Source organism: Pantherophis guttatus, chromosome 2 (genome assembly GCF_059756535.1).
Source record: "Pantherophis guttatus breed Tessera chromosome 2, ASM5975653v1, whole genome shotgun sequence".
Classification (NCBI taxonomy): domain Eukaryota; kingdom Metazoa; phylum Chordata; class Lepidosauria; order Squamata; family Colubridae; genus Pantherophis; species Pantherophis guttatus.
The window spans coordinates 57,726,517-57,742,439 of record NC_142064.1 but is presented as its reverse complement, the minus strand read 5'-3'; the positions used below and the strand labels follow the sequence as shown (position 1 = coordinate 57,742,439).

Genomic DNA, 15,923 nt, shown 5'->3' with positions numbered 1-15,923 from the left:
TGCTACATCATTTTTAATGATAATATTCTGCAGTCGAAAGTAGAAATATGATTAGACCATTGAAATTTGACAGGATTAAACTGTTCTGTGGCTATGTGCTAAACTATAGTGTGGTAAGCAACAAGTTTAAACCTTTCTGGTATTATATCCAATTACTACGTCGTTAATAGTAACAAAAAGTTGTTTAGCAGTGGAAAATTGGACAATTGTGTATTCTGTGTTCCAATTAACTGATTTTCAGAGCTGATTTTCATTTTTACAGTCAAAACAAGTTACATATTTCCCATTATACATCCAAACAGTAATTTCAAATTAAATTGAAAATGGAAGCACAACTTTCTTATTAGATTAGACTTTCTCATCAAATGAAATGAAAAATTCAACATCAGTTTAAGGTAGACAAATTTAAGATTTTGGAATCCAAAACCATATGATTGATGTAGCTGAGCAAACTGTAGTGCAAACTGACATGTATTTGTGGTATACCAATTCACCACAAACTTGTTTGGCTGGGAAGGCAAGGGAGAAATATTGTCAGCATGCTGAAATGGTTCAGAATAATTTTTCCTCACAGTAGTAGTCCTCATTCTGCAACCTCAAACTGGAGGTTGTACTGGAATTACCACAAAGTAAAATGGATGGAGCCAGAAATCCAAAATATACTATGTCCTATTTTTTCCCTAAAATAAGTTTACCTACTAATCCACTGGGGATATATTCATGAGGAAAATAACCTCATGATTTTATTTTTTTTTTTGCAAAATTGTATGAATCATTCACATTTGCAAAATAGAAAAATCTATTATTTTAGCTTTTATTATTCTTTTAAAAAGAAATGCTGAACCAATACAAGTAAATCATAACAAAATATATTATTTGTTTGTTTGTTTGTTTGTTTAAATGTATCTGCTGCCCATCTCACTGTCCAACTATATTTGTCCTTAGCATTGTCCCTAACTATTTATCGCTTGTAAAGCAGAAACAGTATAAATGAAATGAAGTTTACATAAGCATGAAACAAAAATGGAGGACATAATTTCCATCTTGCTCTTCCATACAACAAAATTAATATTGTTCAAAATCTGAATAGAAGTTGAATCAAAATCCTGTCAGATTTGCATATTAGCAACCATTATACGTTAATTAAAGAATGCTGACTAAATATTAATTAACATACCAAAATTCAAAAAATTAAAATACAATAGTATGGATTTCTGGTAAGTAACTGTTTCTGTACCCCTGCCTGAATGTATCCATTTTCCTAATCTTTCACTTTATGAGAAACGCTTTCATAATTTGTGAGACAATTTGTATGGTTATCTAGGGCTAGAACTCAACAGTTACAAAACAAAATGTTGTAATGTCCAATTTGCAAATCTCCTTTTTTCTTTTGACAAAATAACAGTTTACCTCCCAAATACAATAAATATGGCTTTTGAAGTTTCATCTAGGATTTTCTATTTATTCTGAAGAAATGGAGAAATAGTAATACGACTTAATTTGAAGTCATTTTTAGAAGCTATTACCCAGCTTGTTTTCCCTCTTTCTATTTTCATTTACATCGCCTCATTTAAACACAAGATGCCAATTGCAATCTTAACTACACCTTTTTTGGCAATCAGCTTGTCTTATTTCAAGATAAAATTGAAACATTGCATGTATGAAATTTAAAAGTGACACCTTATTCATATCTCATATGACAACACTGAATAAATCTTGTGAAGAAACCAAACCTTTCTTTAAAAATAAGCATAGAAGAAACCATTTAATAACACACTTCTGAATAGGAGCTATGCAAACCTTAAATCTAGAAAAAAGGCTGCCAAAGAACTCCATGTACATTATTCTGGTCTTCTTAGGAAGATAGTAGAGCAGTGATGGTTAACCTTTTTGGTGCCGAGTGCCCAAAGCGCACATGCGTGTGCCTAAACCCCCAAAATGCAATGCGAGCACCCCCACACATGTGCCTTGCCCCTGCACATTCACCCCACCCCCCATGCCTCATTTTGGGTTCCAGGTTGGTGCAGGAGGCTTTCCAGGCCCAAAACGGGGTGCGCACAAACACCCAAAATGCAATGCGAGCACCCGCCATGCATGCGCCCCCTGCACATGCATCCTGCCCCCCGTGCATGCACGCATGCATCCCCGCAAGTGCCCCGCCCCCCACGCATGCGCAGCAGAGCCAAAGACCAGATGGCCGGTGGGAGGTGCGCACGCACGTGGGGACAGCTGCGTTGGGGCGACGGCTGGCGTGCCCACAGAGAGGGCTCTGCATGCCACCTGTGGCACGCGTGCCATAGGTTCACCATCACGGTGATAAGAGTATAAATAAAGCAAGTAAAATAAATAAATCCTAATTTCCCCAAATATAAGAACATTTGCCTTAACTGATTGCTACTGTTGGTTTGTCTCCCTCCAATTATTTGAAGAAATGCAGGAATTTAAAAACAAGACCTCTTGTGCTTACTGTTTTTCAAAAATTCACTTTAAATGGATATAAACTATTTCCCACCATCGTGACCAGACATTAATAATTTCTTTAATGCTCTACATATAACTACTACATAAGTTAATTGTTTCAACATTAATTAGATTTAGTCATCACACCTAAGAACAGAATGCAAAGACCATATGACTGCTGTTTAATTGCCAGACTGCACTGCCAGAAACAAAGAAACAGACCCATGAAATCAGTGGGAACATATAGGAGCTTCCATCTCATGGCAATGACTTAATTTCAAAAATACCTGAACAAGGTTATTAATGAACTGATACAGTACAAGACATATGAAGCTAGACAGAATTTTGGGAATGCATTATCATTTTATTTATGGAGAGAAAATATATTCTGCTTCTCTTTTTATCTTTAGTTCCCAGTTTCAACTGACATTTAATCAATATAATTTAGGATAACATAATTTATCATGCTATATCATGCCACACACACACACACACACTTATACACACACACACACATTCACATACACACACACACACACAAAAGTAGTAAGAATATTCTTTAACAGTGCTAATATACAAGCCATTAATAACTTAGAATACTCTTAACCAGTGCTGGCTTCATATTAATATTCTTATATTTCCAGCTAATATTGGTTAGGCTCGTATCATGTTATTTCCATGTAAAGAAAATGCATTTTTAGTATCGAAGGATTTCTGGTTACCAGAGCAGAAAGCAGTAGCATTTCATGTCACTCACTATTCACTACAAAGTGCTCTCTGGAGCAACAATGCTAAATGAATTAAAAAGAGGACTTAGAAGTAAAATCACTGCCCTCCTGTGGAGAACACAATGTGAACAGATTTCAGCAATCACAACTGGAACTCCAGTTGAGATAGGCTGTCTGATGAACTTCCAATCATCCGATCAAAAAATGTCTTACTCCATGTCTGAATTACCCCAAAAGGACTAAAAAAATCTAAAAATAAACATAGGGGGTTAAAACTAATGTTTGTGTGCTCAATTCCAATCCATATTATGCTATAAAAGAAAATAAGCACTAATGCTCAATGTGAATCAATGCCTGTCTGTATCTGGAAGAATCATTAGCTATGACTATGATTTTAGCACAGCCTGGTTTGTAGAACACACTGAATCACAAATTTATCTAATGTGTTGGGCAAATTCACTGAGTAATCTAGTGTGTGAAGTAAACACCTCCATTACAGCTGCATCTGGACAATGCAATAAAGTAGAATCAGCTGCTTTTCATCTCCTACTGTGCAAGTAAAAATAGTAGATTTTCTTCCAACAGTTTTGTGTCACCTAAAATGAATTTGTTCATTTCAATTATAAATTATTTGAAGCAAATCCATTTCTTGCCCATGTTACCAAGAAACTGATTGTGCATATTAATAAGATTTAAAATTATTAGCTTTATTTTAACATTCAAAGGTAGCATAGTGGGCAACTAATAATAAACTTCCAGATTCTCGCAACTACACTAGAGGAGAGCACACAAGCAGACGCAAGATTGGAATTAGTCCTATTAAATAAACACCACAATTTAATCCAATAGTCCAAGATATCCACTCTGTTCATTCCCCAGAACAGAACACTGCCAAATTCTGTTAATTTAAGATACTATGAATAAAGGCACTATTACTATGCATAAGGGATAAGCATAGGCAACATTTAACTCTGCATTTGTTAGTTTATTGCTGTTTAAGTGGTTCATATGCATAAAAATGGGTTCCTCTTCATTAGCAATTACACTAGCTCATTGACTGAACAGATTCAGCAAATGAATATTGTTTGCTTATTAGTAAATATTAAACTATTACATATGGTAACAAATTTATCATAACCTAAATGTTTCTAGAAAAAAAATCAATATATTTATAGTCAATATTTAATAATAATTGAACATATATAGCTAAAAATCAATGGAGAAAAATCACACAAAACTTCATCAGAAGAATAATTATGTACATTTTTTTTCTTTTTATTTTGTTGCATTTTTCCCAGTATTACTGCATTAGGCTATAGAGTAATGTCAAAATCATGGTTTGTGTTGTGTGTTCCTTTATGGTTTGTCAAATAGGAGCTGATTCCTAGTGATTCTTTGGGTAAAGACACTCCAAGGTGCATCTCTCACCATATAATGTAATTCTTGCCGGTGCCTTTCTGTAACTTCTGATTTGGCTATATTAACCATGGAGTCCACTTGAGTTGGATCATCAATAAATTTAAATAAATAAATAAATTCTGTCTTAGGGAACACAGCAAAAGGAAACATGATTTATTCTTTTAATATTCTTTTAATACTTTGCATTATAGAAGAGCTGTCAATTTTACTATAATAATGAAAATTTCAGGAATTAATTGATTATATTGTATTTCCGGGAAAGAATCTAAAAAATAAAGATATATAGATAAATAACGTTTATCTAGAAAAGATGCTCTGAGTATCTCACAAATGCTTCTCAAAAAGAAAGTTCTTTTAATGCAGCATATAATAAACAAACAAAACAGAATTATCAACAAATACTTAGCCAGGAATGAAGCATATAAAAGGCTTCCCAGAAATCATTTACTAGTTTTAGAAAACATTATCCAAGCTTAAAACAGATCTTTTGTCCCGTTTCCATAGATTATAATTATGAACTCGCACATCTCTTTTCTATGCAAGTAACAAAGTCAATCAGAAGGATTGCCTACAAATATCCTAAAGTCACAAGGTATGTACAAGAAACCTGCAAATATTTCAGATCCAGGATACACAACACAATTAGTCAGTCAATATTTATTTTTATTAGCTATCCAATTCCAGTCAGTGATTCTAATAAAGATTACTGTCACTGCTACCCACCCCTACTGCAAGTATTGTCTCTCAAAACTTAAATCTCTACTGTTTGGATGAGATGTACATCTATATTGATGGACTATATTGGTTTTGGATGCCAGCATTATATTCTGTAAGAATAAATTGAGGGACCTCAGTCTGAAGTAAACTATCAGTTGTAGAGGAAATATCAGGCTTCTTCCTTTATCTGGTTTGAACTCAGATGAAACTACCCAGACATGCAACACAGCACACCAAACAGAAGCCACTAAAAACAGATGACTGCCCTCCACCAAAATAAGAACACAGTCCCTTTTAATAACCACCTGGTACCTATTTCTTCCATCTTTTCCACTGCTATGTTTCACAGTTATTCAGTATCCCGGCTCCCAAAGCATTTACCCACATAGATAAATGGGGCAATGCCATAGCTATTTAGGGCTGTGGATAGGCAGAAAAGCAACTATATATAGTCATTGAGGTCACCATATCTAGTCATATAACGATATAATTTTATTGAAGATTTTTTTACAAGGTTAGAAAGGTAAACACAAAACATAAAGGTTAGAATAGAATTTTTTTTTAAAAAAAGTGTCAAAGCAATGAAGAGTGAAAAAGAAAAAAACAGAGTTAAAAAAAGAATCTTCCAATCTTCACAGCCATTATAGACTTCGTTAGTTTGTCAGATTTGTTTGCTGCCCATCTTACCTAGAGATTTATTACTAGAATCCTGACAGCCATTAAATATGCCTCAGTAACCCAAATTGGCCCTGGGTCCCCAGCTCTCCATTCCACACAGTCATTCTGTTTGCAGATTCTCCTTCAACAAGCCTTTATGAGCATCAGGAACTCCAAATGAGAGAGAGAGAGAAAAAAAAACCACTTAGCAGAAGCCTCTCATATCTAAGCTTTGAAAATATTCATATATTCTTCCAACAGAATTCCAAAAAAGCCAGTTCGGAAAACTGCTTTTATGCCTAATGCATGATGTATGATGGATAGGGGTGGTGTAGCCTGTCTTGTTTTCAGAAATTCTGCCTAAATATCCCGCTCGCCAAAGATGTGCCCAAAATTATTTGTTGTCTTTTTTCCCTTCCATTTCCCCCCCTCCTGGATTCCTTCAGGGACTGTAGAGATTCAAGGAAGCGTCCTCTTTTGCTGTTGTTTTTCTCCCTCACGGAGAGAATTGTTTTTCTTGAAAGGTTGTAAACATTCTTGAAAGTGTGAAAACATCTTATTCTCAGGACCCTTTTGTAGAAGAGGGCTACCTTACAGTTGGTGTGGTGAGAAAGGTGAAAGCTCTAGCAGTTTTTCTTCTACCTTCTGTAACTGCTGAGGAAAGCACTAGAAGGGAGATATTGAAAGAAATCAGTAAAGCAGATACCATGCAGAGAGAATCAGGTTTGAAAAGGTTACTGGAAGAGAGAACAACAGAAACCAGAGTCAGAGTAAATGAAAGTTGTAAGTTACTCCAGAACTATTCTTTAAAAAAAAAAAAAGAATTTGTGTGTCATCCTTGCGCAGGGGCCATGCTAATCTTCTCTGTATCGTTCCAATTTTAGTATACGTGCTGCCAAAGCAAGCACACTCTCCAGAACTATTCTGATCGGCTCAAGGTTGACTCAGCCTTCCATTCTTCCAAGGACAGTAAAATGAGGACCAAAATTGTTGAAGGCAATATGCTGACTCTGTAAACCGCTTAGAGAGGGCTGTAAAGCACTATGAAGCAGTATATGTGTCTAAGTGCTATTGCCATTGCTATTCTTGTGCAAACACAACTGTGAAAAATAAAGCATGAAAATTATATACAGTACATGAATATAAATTCACACATTCTACGGGACATTCTTCCACAAGAATACATACAAGACCACGGGGTTGTTAGATTGAGGAAGAGGACACTTTTGCCATTCAACACTTCCAAGCCATCTTATCTTCCCACACCATCCTGCTACTCTGGATACAAACAAATTGTTCTAACGTTGTTACCATCCTAGAAAAAAATTAATCAGGAACTTGTATGGGTAACCACAAGGAAATTCCAGAGTTCTAGAAGTTTCCAAGGCTCTGGAACTTTTTCTACCATTCCAGAAAAAGAAAATGGCAAATCACTTTCATATTTAACCACTTTTATATTTTTGTTAAGACAATTATGTGATTGTTTCCTTGATGGGTCAATGAGAAAGTAAGAGATGGAAAGCTAAGAACTTTCCTTACCAGTTTACTCTCTTCCCCCCCGCCCTGCCATTAGAATTGAAAAATACACAACCAAAGAACCAAAAGATTTACTCCCTTTTCCCTAGATTGGTGGGAGTTATCTGCTTCTTTCTTTCTGCAATCCGTGTTTTGCTACCTAGCTCTAACCCTCACGGTTCATCTGTTTCATCCTCACAGTGTACTTATAGTAAAAACCTTCTCAAGTAAAAATAAAAATGTTAATTTAAGGCAAAAAAAAAGTGTACCAGCTAGGAAGTTGCTCTTACCCTAGAAAGCTTAGAGTTAAGACACCTCCTCCAAAGAATGAACCCAGAATTTACAGAAACAAAATTCATTTGCTGCCTCATTATGGCCAGAAAATGGGGAGAGGGTGCAGGCAGGGAGTGTGTTCTCACTCTACTCTGCTCTTGGTCAGACCTCATTTGAAATATTGCATTCAGTTCTGCAGTTTGAAAAAGACATTGGTAAACTGGAGCAAGTCCAGAGAAGGGTACCAAAAAAGGTAAAAGAACTGGAAACTGAGTCCTATAAGGCAGTGGTTCTCAACCTTCCTAATGCAGCAATCCTTTAATACAGTTCCTCATGGTGTGGTGACCCCCAACCATAAAATTATTCCTGTCAGAAAATATGTGTTTTCTGATGGTTTTAGGCAACTCCTGTGAAAGGATCGTTCGACCCCAAAGGGGTCACAACCCCCAGGTTGAGAACCACTGCTATAAGGGATAATTACAATGAGACTATGAGTGGAGTGGAGTGGAGTGGAACAGAAGGGAAGGGAAGCGAAGGGAAAGGAAGGGAAGCGAAGGGAAGGGAAGGGAAGGGAGGGGAGGGGAGGGGAGGGGAGGGGAGAGAGAGGAGAGGAGAGGAGAGGGGAGGAGAGGGGAGGGGAGGGGAGGGGAGGGGAGGAAAGGAGAGGAGAGGAGAGGAGAGGAGAGGAGAGGAGAGGAGAGGAGAGAAGAGAAGAGAAATGAAGAGAAATTTATTGTCACTAAATGTACACTAATCAGCATAATTAAAATGAAATTTTGTTGCATTCTGCTCTCAAAGGATAACCATTATGCATATACCCACATACACACACGACACAGAGAAAGATCACAATCTAGTTCAAATGTATACATATACATGGCAAAAAAAAAAATCCTGCAAATTTACAAGGCAGATGGCACAAGGAACAAAGCTCTTACAGAATCTCGTAGTCCTGCTGTAAATACAGAACGTAAGAAGAATGAACTTGGGAAAACTCAGCGCAGGAAAAGATGAAATAAATCACCTACAGGTTGTCCTTGACATAGATCCACAATTGGGATCAGAATTTCTGTTGCTAAGCGAGGTAGTTGTCACCCAATTTTATGACATTGTCTGTCTCAGTTGTTAAGCAAATCATTACAGTTATTAAGTTAATCACATGGTCATTAGGCAAATCTGGCTTCTCCCACTGATTTTGTTTTTCAGAAGCCTGCTGAGAAGGTTGAAAATTGTGATCACATGATCTAGAGATGCTGCAGCCTTTGTAAATATATGCTGTTGCCAAGTGACTGAGTTTTGATCACATGACCATAGAGATGCTACAACAGCCATAAGTGCAAGGACAAATTGTAAGTCACTTTTTCCAGTGGTGTTGTAACTTTGAACAGTCAGTAGAGTAGGGATACACTCTACAAACAAATGTTTGTAAGTAAAGTACTACCTGTACACTTAATGTCAATGAATTGAAATGGAGTATACTGAAATTCCATACGGTAGGGATCTGCTTAAAGCTAAGATACCTTAAAGATAGTCTCTACTTATAATAATTTCTAGTACTACATGGTGGAACTATGTCAGAACTAAAGTCATTACGAAATTGGAAGGCTACAGGAACTAATGAACTATCTGCAGAAATACGACGTGCAACAAAAGAAGAATCAATTCTAATCAAACTCTACCAGCAAATATGAAAAACAATACAATTCCAATTTGGCCAACGGATTGGAAGAAGTCGGTCTACATGCCAGCAGCAAAGAGGAGAGACTTAACATGAGGATATTGTGCTATTTATCACACAATATCCTAATTTCACGTGCCGACAAAATAATCCTTACAATCATCCAAAACAGATTAGAGTCCTACATAGAAATCGCAAGCTGGTTTTAGAAAAGCTAAAACAGAAACAAGGGAGATTATTGCAGATGCACCATAGATAATCAAGAAAGCCACAGAGATCAGTGTGTGCTTCATTGACGATAGAAAGGCCTTTTGTTATGTTAACCACATTAAGCACAGAACTTCCATGGGAAAAGGGGAATCTGAAACATCTCACTGCTGTAATGTGAAACCTATATCCAGAAAGCAACAATCTGAAAGAAATCGGTCAAACAGACTGGCTCCAAGTCACAAAGGAGTGAGACAAGACTGTATACTGTCTCCTTATTTACTCAACTGATATGGTAATTATATATTAATTGAAACTGGACTGTATGAAGATGAGTATAGTTTTAAAACTGGAAAAAAAGAAACATGAATAACCTGCACTGCCGTGATGATATTACTCTGATAATTTAATAAAAATTTACTGGAGATTCTAATAATGAAAATCAAGTGACATGATGAAAAAAATGGGATTATAATTATATACAAGGAAGAGCAAACTAATGTCAACAGGCACAGTGGCAATCTTCAGCAACAAACAGTGAAATGACAGAAAGCTTGTGTCTTTTATGATAAATTATCAACAGCAAAGAAACCAGGAATTAATCAATATGGCTCAGACTACCATTTGGACATGTAACAATGAAGGCCTAGGGAAAGATATCCAAATGTTTGACGTCTCTATATCTATTTTAAAAAAATCAGAATTGTAGAGACAATGGTTTTCTTTAGGACATTCTAGGGAAACAAAAATTGGACTCTGAAGAAGCAGGATAGAAAGAATATTGATGCTTTCTGAACTATTTGCAAGAAAACAAATAGTTCATTGAACAACCCACAGTTTTTAAGACACTCAAATTATCTTGAACACAATGTGTCAAGACACATATCCCCTGAAAAGTCCATCATGTTTGGAAAGGTGGAAGGAAAGGGAAGATGGCAACCAGCAGTAAAGTGATTAATTACCATAATTACTATGACCATGAGTGCAATATGGGAGACCTGAAGGACAAAGTTGGTTATAGATCATCCTGAAGAAGAGCTATCTAGGGTGTCTAAGGGTTAACACTGACCAGATGGCACTTAATTAATCAACAGGTTTGATATATGTCAAAAATGATTAAAACTGCTTTCGCTCTCAATCAGATGAAAGATAATGATGCACCAACAGACTTTTGCCCAGGCCCCTGAATTTTTGCTCCTGTTCACCCAATACACTGGTGTTCATCTTTAAATAAGCTGTTGACACAGGAAGGGGAAATTTGTTCCAACTTTCCCGAAGTTTAAGGGTTTTACGTGATTACAGAGGTCATATATTTGTTTCTCATTATATTTTAATATTCTGTGTTTTAACAACATGATTGGAATTTAGATGATTGTAGTAGGCATTTTATGTTGCAGACTTTACTTTTAAATTGTTTTTCAAAAGAAAATGGAAGCATGCTATGTTATCAGCAAATCCAATTACTCTCCTCTGTCTTGTCTTTCATAGCATATAACCTCATTCACTGGCCTATTTCAATTGATTTTTTCCCCTGTTTAATAAGCTAGTGACACAAGGGCAAGGATATTTTAATACTAAATTAGTAGCACAATAATTTAGAACATAAGTACAATAATAATTATACATCTTTATGTCTTCAATTTACAGAATAAATCTAGGCAAATCACGTAATCTCAATGCTATCCAATCAATGTGGTGATCTCAGATGTATTTCAATTAAATGTTGAAGTTTGGAAAAAGTCTTTTAATTTTGTAGTTCCAGACATATGAAGCAACATGATTGCATATTGAGAATTTTGACTAGGAAGAAGTTGTCACCACAAAAAAGGACCACATTGTGAGAAATCAAGAGATGAATTTGGGATGATACATTAAAACTGTTGCTCACCATACATAATGGAAGAATGGAAGATAACCTTCAAATGGCATTCCCGAAAATCATAAGTCAGTACCTAAACAATATTAAGATTGCAATAAGTCTTACAGGGAATAAACCACTGTATTCTATTAATGCACTGTATGTTTCAATAGTGAAAACATAAATTACTTCTGCCAACTAAAGTAATTCCATAATATTTATTATTTATTTATTTATTAGTCCAATTTATATGCTACCCTTCTCCGTAGACTCAGGGCGGCTTACAATGCATTATAGCAATAGCCTGCATACTTTATTTTTGTATATACCTGCTTATTAGGGCTTTTGGGCCCCCTAAGCGGTGTTGTTCTATACAAAGTTGGCTTATTGCCCCCACAATTCGGGTCCTCAATTTACCTACCTCGAAAGGATGGAAGGCTGAGTCAACCTTGAGCCTGGTGAGATTCAAACTTGCACTAATTGCAGGCAGCTGGCAGCTAAGTGCTAGCACACTTAACAGCACTTTAGTCCCCTGCACCACTGAGGCTCTATATAATATGTAACACTATCTATCTACTCTGCATTTATAATATATTGTTGTGGCCTGTTGGCCACTGGCCCCTCCAGTAGCCGAATCAGAGGAGGAGGCGTGAGAATCAGGGTCGGCATCAGGGCAACCCGAGAGTTCCGAGGGAGAAGAGGGAATGGAGCTGGCAGAGAGAGAGACAGAGGCGGAGCCTGGGCCATCCGTCAGCCCTCAGATGGAGAGTCAACAGCCCCCAGGTCTGGAGGTGGTTGATGAAGAAGAGGAGGAACAGCTGGGTCCAGTGCCCAACATGTGGCTGCACAGAAGGCAGAGAAGAGGAGAGCAGTGGAAAGCCGTGGGCCGATCCTGGGGAAGGAAGAGCCACCGTTGCTAGCAAAGCCCCACCCTAGCTCTGGGGATAAAAGGTAGGAGGCAGAGATGAATAAATGTGGCAGACAACTATTCATCTACCGGATGGATGGACTTGTTAGCCTGTGAGAGAAACTTTTTGCCAGGGCTGCCAGCACTCCTAATAACCTTTTGAGTTCATGTCAGAGGATTTGTTGTGTTTGGGAAGCTGGGTTATAACATCTATTTTAATAGCCTATTAATGTCATAAGTAATAATTGTTTTAAGCACAACCAGTAAAATGATTTTATTTTACATAAGGAACACCATATCATACCCCATGTACTCCTTGACACTCTTTCCATTTCAAAAATGTTTTTCCATGAACCAAAATTAAAATCAATAGATCGAGAAGGGGAACATGTTCCTCTGCAGAGTAGAAGAATGAGAAAGTCCACATATGGTAATATTCAGAAGTGAATGAAATAGAATGTTATAACTTCCAGGAATCCATGACTGCTTGTTGAAAACATGTATGCATGTCTTTACTGGAAATGCAAGACCAGATCTATTTTGATGTGTGTATTAGATAGAAAAGAACCTATTGTGATTTCTGCTATATGTCCATGTCTTAATGTTAAGCAAAAAATACTTGAGATTAATGTTATAGGTAAGTAGATATTATTTCACCTGTAAGAAACTCATGAGGAGTAACAATTTAAAATAAAGAATTACAAGCCAATAGAATCATACCACCACAAAGATATAGCAGGAGAGGATGTTTTTAACTTCTTTCTTAGAAGGAGTAAGGTTAAGTTAACTCATAAAGCGATGTATGCCCAGACATATGTAAAACATTCAGAAGTTTGAAATATGCTTTGACCATATAAAAGTATTCTATGTTCCTACATCCCTGAAAGTGTTATCTTAGTATTATAGCTACATTTTGAGATCAAAATTGCTGTCTCAAGGTCATAATGTTTAGTCTGGGAGAGACTGAGAAATCATTCGAAAGCAAATCCAGCTCAAACACAACTGGCAACTCCGTGCCAAACTGGATTGCAAGAAGACTACTTTTCATAAGATAGAAAAGTCCAAATTTTCTGTTCCAACAGCAAACTGCATTCTGAGAAGTGATGCCAAAACTTTTTCCATTAAGTCAGGAAGCTCTATACTAAACCAGAAATAAATCCCTGACAGGTATTGCTACAATCTAAATAAATATATGGATTATTACATTATTTATATATGCACTTTAAAGTTAGTACTCAAACTATGAAATAACAAAACAATGTACCAGAATGTATCCTGTCATGGTGGTGTTTAGAATTATGAAGAATAAGCACTAAATTTCATTCATACAACCCATCCCTCCAATTAATTGAGTTCCAGCCCAATAGTACATACAGTAACTGAGGATGGTATGATACTTTGGCATACATTGAACTCAGTGTAAACTAATTTGTAGCATGTCATCATGTCAACAAAACAAAATACATTAGGTTGCTGTCAGGCATGAATGCAAAATAGCACAGCCCATTGAGTTAATCATACAATATCTTAAAATATGTTGATTAGGTCTGCAACACCGCACATGCTGTGTATTTTTGTGGACAGACACATGGGGTCAGAGTGTGCAGCTGAAATGTTTACTCATATAACGTACAAATGCCATCATCACCATTCCTTACCTCATATGACCAGACACACTGAGTACCACCAAATCGCCGAACACATCTGCCCACTTCCACGTCCTCATGAGTCGTGTACATCTCTTGAAGACATTCACCTATATGTGGTACCATCCTTCTGAGAACCTCACGACTGAAGATCATCCCAGGCCCTCCCATGCAGAAGTTCTCTCCTGGTTCAAGACCCAATTTTCCAAGTTCTTCTGTATTTCCTAGTCCAGTCTGTCCCAAATAAAGAGGTTTGCTGCTATTCAGTGACCGAAGGAACTCCTCCAATTTTTCACCTAAAAGGGAAAAAAAAATCAAAAGATATTATGTACAGCACAAATCTATCTTTTACAAAGAAAATAATATATTCGCCTTTTAAAATGTTCTTTGTATAATGGGCCTTACTCCCAGGCAATGGGAATTAAATTGCATCATATTGTGTAATGAAAATCAATTTTGTTAGCAGTATCACAGTCTGCTAAGGCCAACAGTACACAAACCCTTCTTTCATAAACATGTTTCATAAACATGTGTCTTAAAAGCATCTTCAATAATAATCTATTTACTCTTTGCATGTATTTCTCTCTTTTCATGCAAACACACATTTACATAAATTCATAATTTAGCACATATTTTTATTTTGATAAATTCAGAAGCTGAGTGGTTTGGTTTTGTCTCCTCTTAAGCAAGATTTAAAAAAATCAATTTTTCACTGATTAGTATGGAAAACCCATATTTTGCTATAGGCAGACATAGTACATGGTATTCTTGAGAGGAATCCTGCCTACTTCCAGAGAAATATGTACAAGTGTTTTAAAGTTCAATCCCTTTAAATTCTTACTAAATTTAAAAATACAACTTTAAAATACAAAGACAAAGAAAAAAATTGTTTGTAATGTTTTGTCTTTGAAAAGAAAAAGATAGCATAATGCTTCATATTATTTCTCTAAAGTACTATGATTGGAGATACTAGAACAAAGCTTTGTCTATGATTAGAGAGGAGGCATATCAATCACGAAGCATCTACTCCCCTTCTAGCCTGTCATTTTAGGGAGAAATCACAACATATAGCAGCAAATGGATTGTTTTTTGTAGTTCTGCAATACAAAGCCCACTAACCTACACAGAATTTAGGGTCCTAATCAAATTTTTAACATTCCGCACGGATCCCTCTTCATTTCAGTGATCTAGCTATACTTTGTTCAAAAAGTAAAGAGTGCACTGTAATTACTTTGCAAAAAAATGATTTACTGTACATTCAACTATTTTAGTGGATGTCAGGCAAGTATCCAGAAGAGCTGAGATGTATTTATACAATAGATGCAGTAAAGGCTGTTTTATTAATTACAAGAAAGAATGATTTAGTTGTCTAGCTATCAAGTTTACATTCTTGTCAAAGGATACTTTTCTAAGAACTATAGAATCCTATATATTTACTCCAGATATAAAATTGTACAGGCAATCTTCAACTTAAGACCATAATTGAGCCCAAAATTTCTGTTAAGTGAGACATTTGAGAAGTCAGTTTTGCCCCATTTTACAAACTTTCTTGCCACAGTTGTTCAGTGAATTGCTGCAGTTAAGTTAGTCACCTGATGAAGTAAATCTGGCTTCCTCATTGACTTTGCTTGTCAGAAGGTCACAAAAGGATCCAGGACATTGCAACCATCATAAATATGAACCAGTTGCCAAGCATCTCAATTTTGATCACATGATCATGGGATGCTGCAAAGGTGGTAACTGTGAAAAATGGTCATAAATCACCTTTTTCAGTGCCGCTGTAACTTTGAACAGTCACTAAATGAATTGTTGTAAGTCGAGGACTATCTGTATTACAAGGCACAGTTTCAATGAGACA

The 15,923-nt window shown here is 36.3% G+C and overlaps 1 protein-coding gene and 1 pseudogene across 1 annotated transcript in view; both read right to left on the bottom strand.

Annotated features, from left to right (window-relative positions):
* Positions 1-15,923, bottom strand: part of CHSY3 (chondroitin sulfate synthase 3) — a 65,663-nt gene that overhangs the window by 47,365 nt on the left and 2,375 nt on the right. The window contains exon 2 of the mRNA XM_034410008.3: positions 14,078-14,361. Within this exon, the coding sequence (XP_034265899.2) occupies positions 14,078-14,361 (284 nt within the window). The remainder of the gene's footprint in view (positions 1-14,077; positions 14,362-15,923) is intronic.
* On the bottom strand, positions 6,790-6,889 carry LOC117662048 (U6 spliceosomal RNA; annotated as a pseudogene).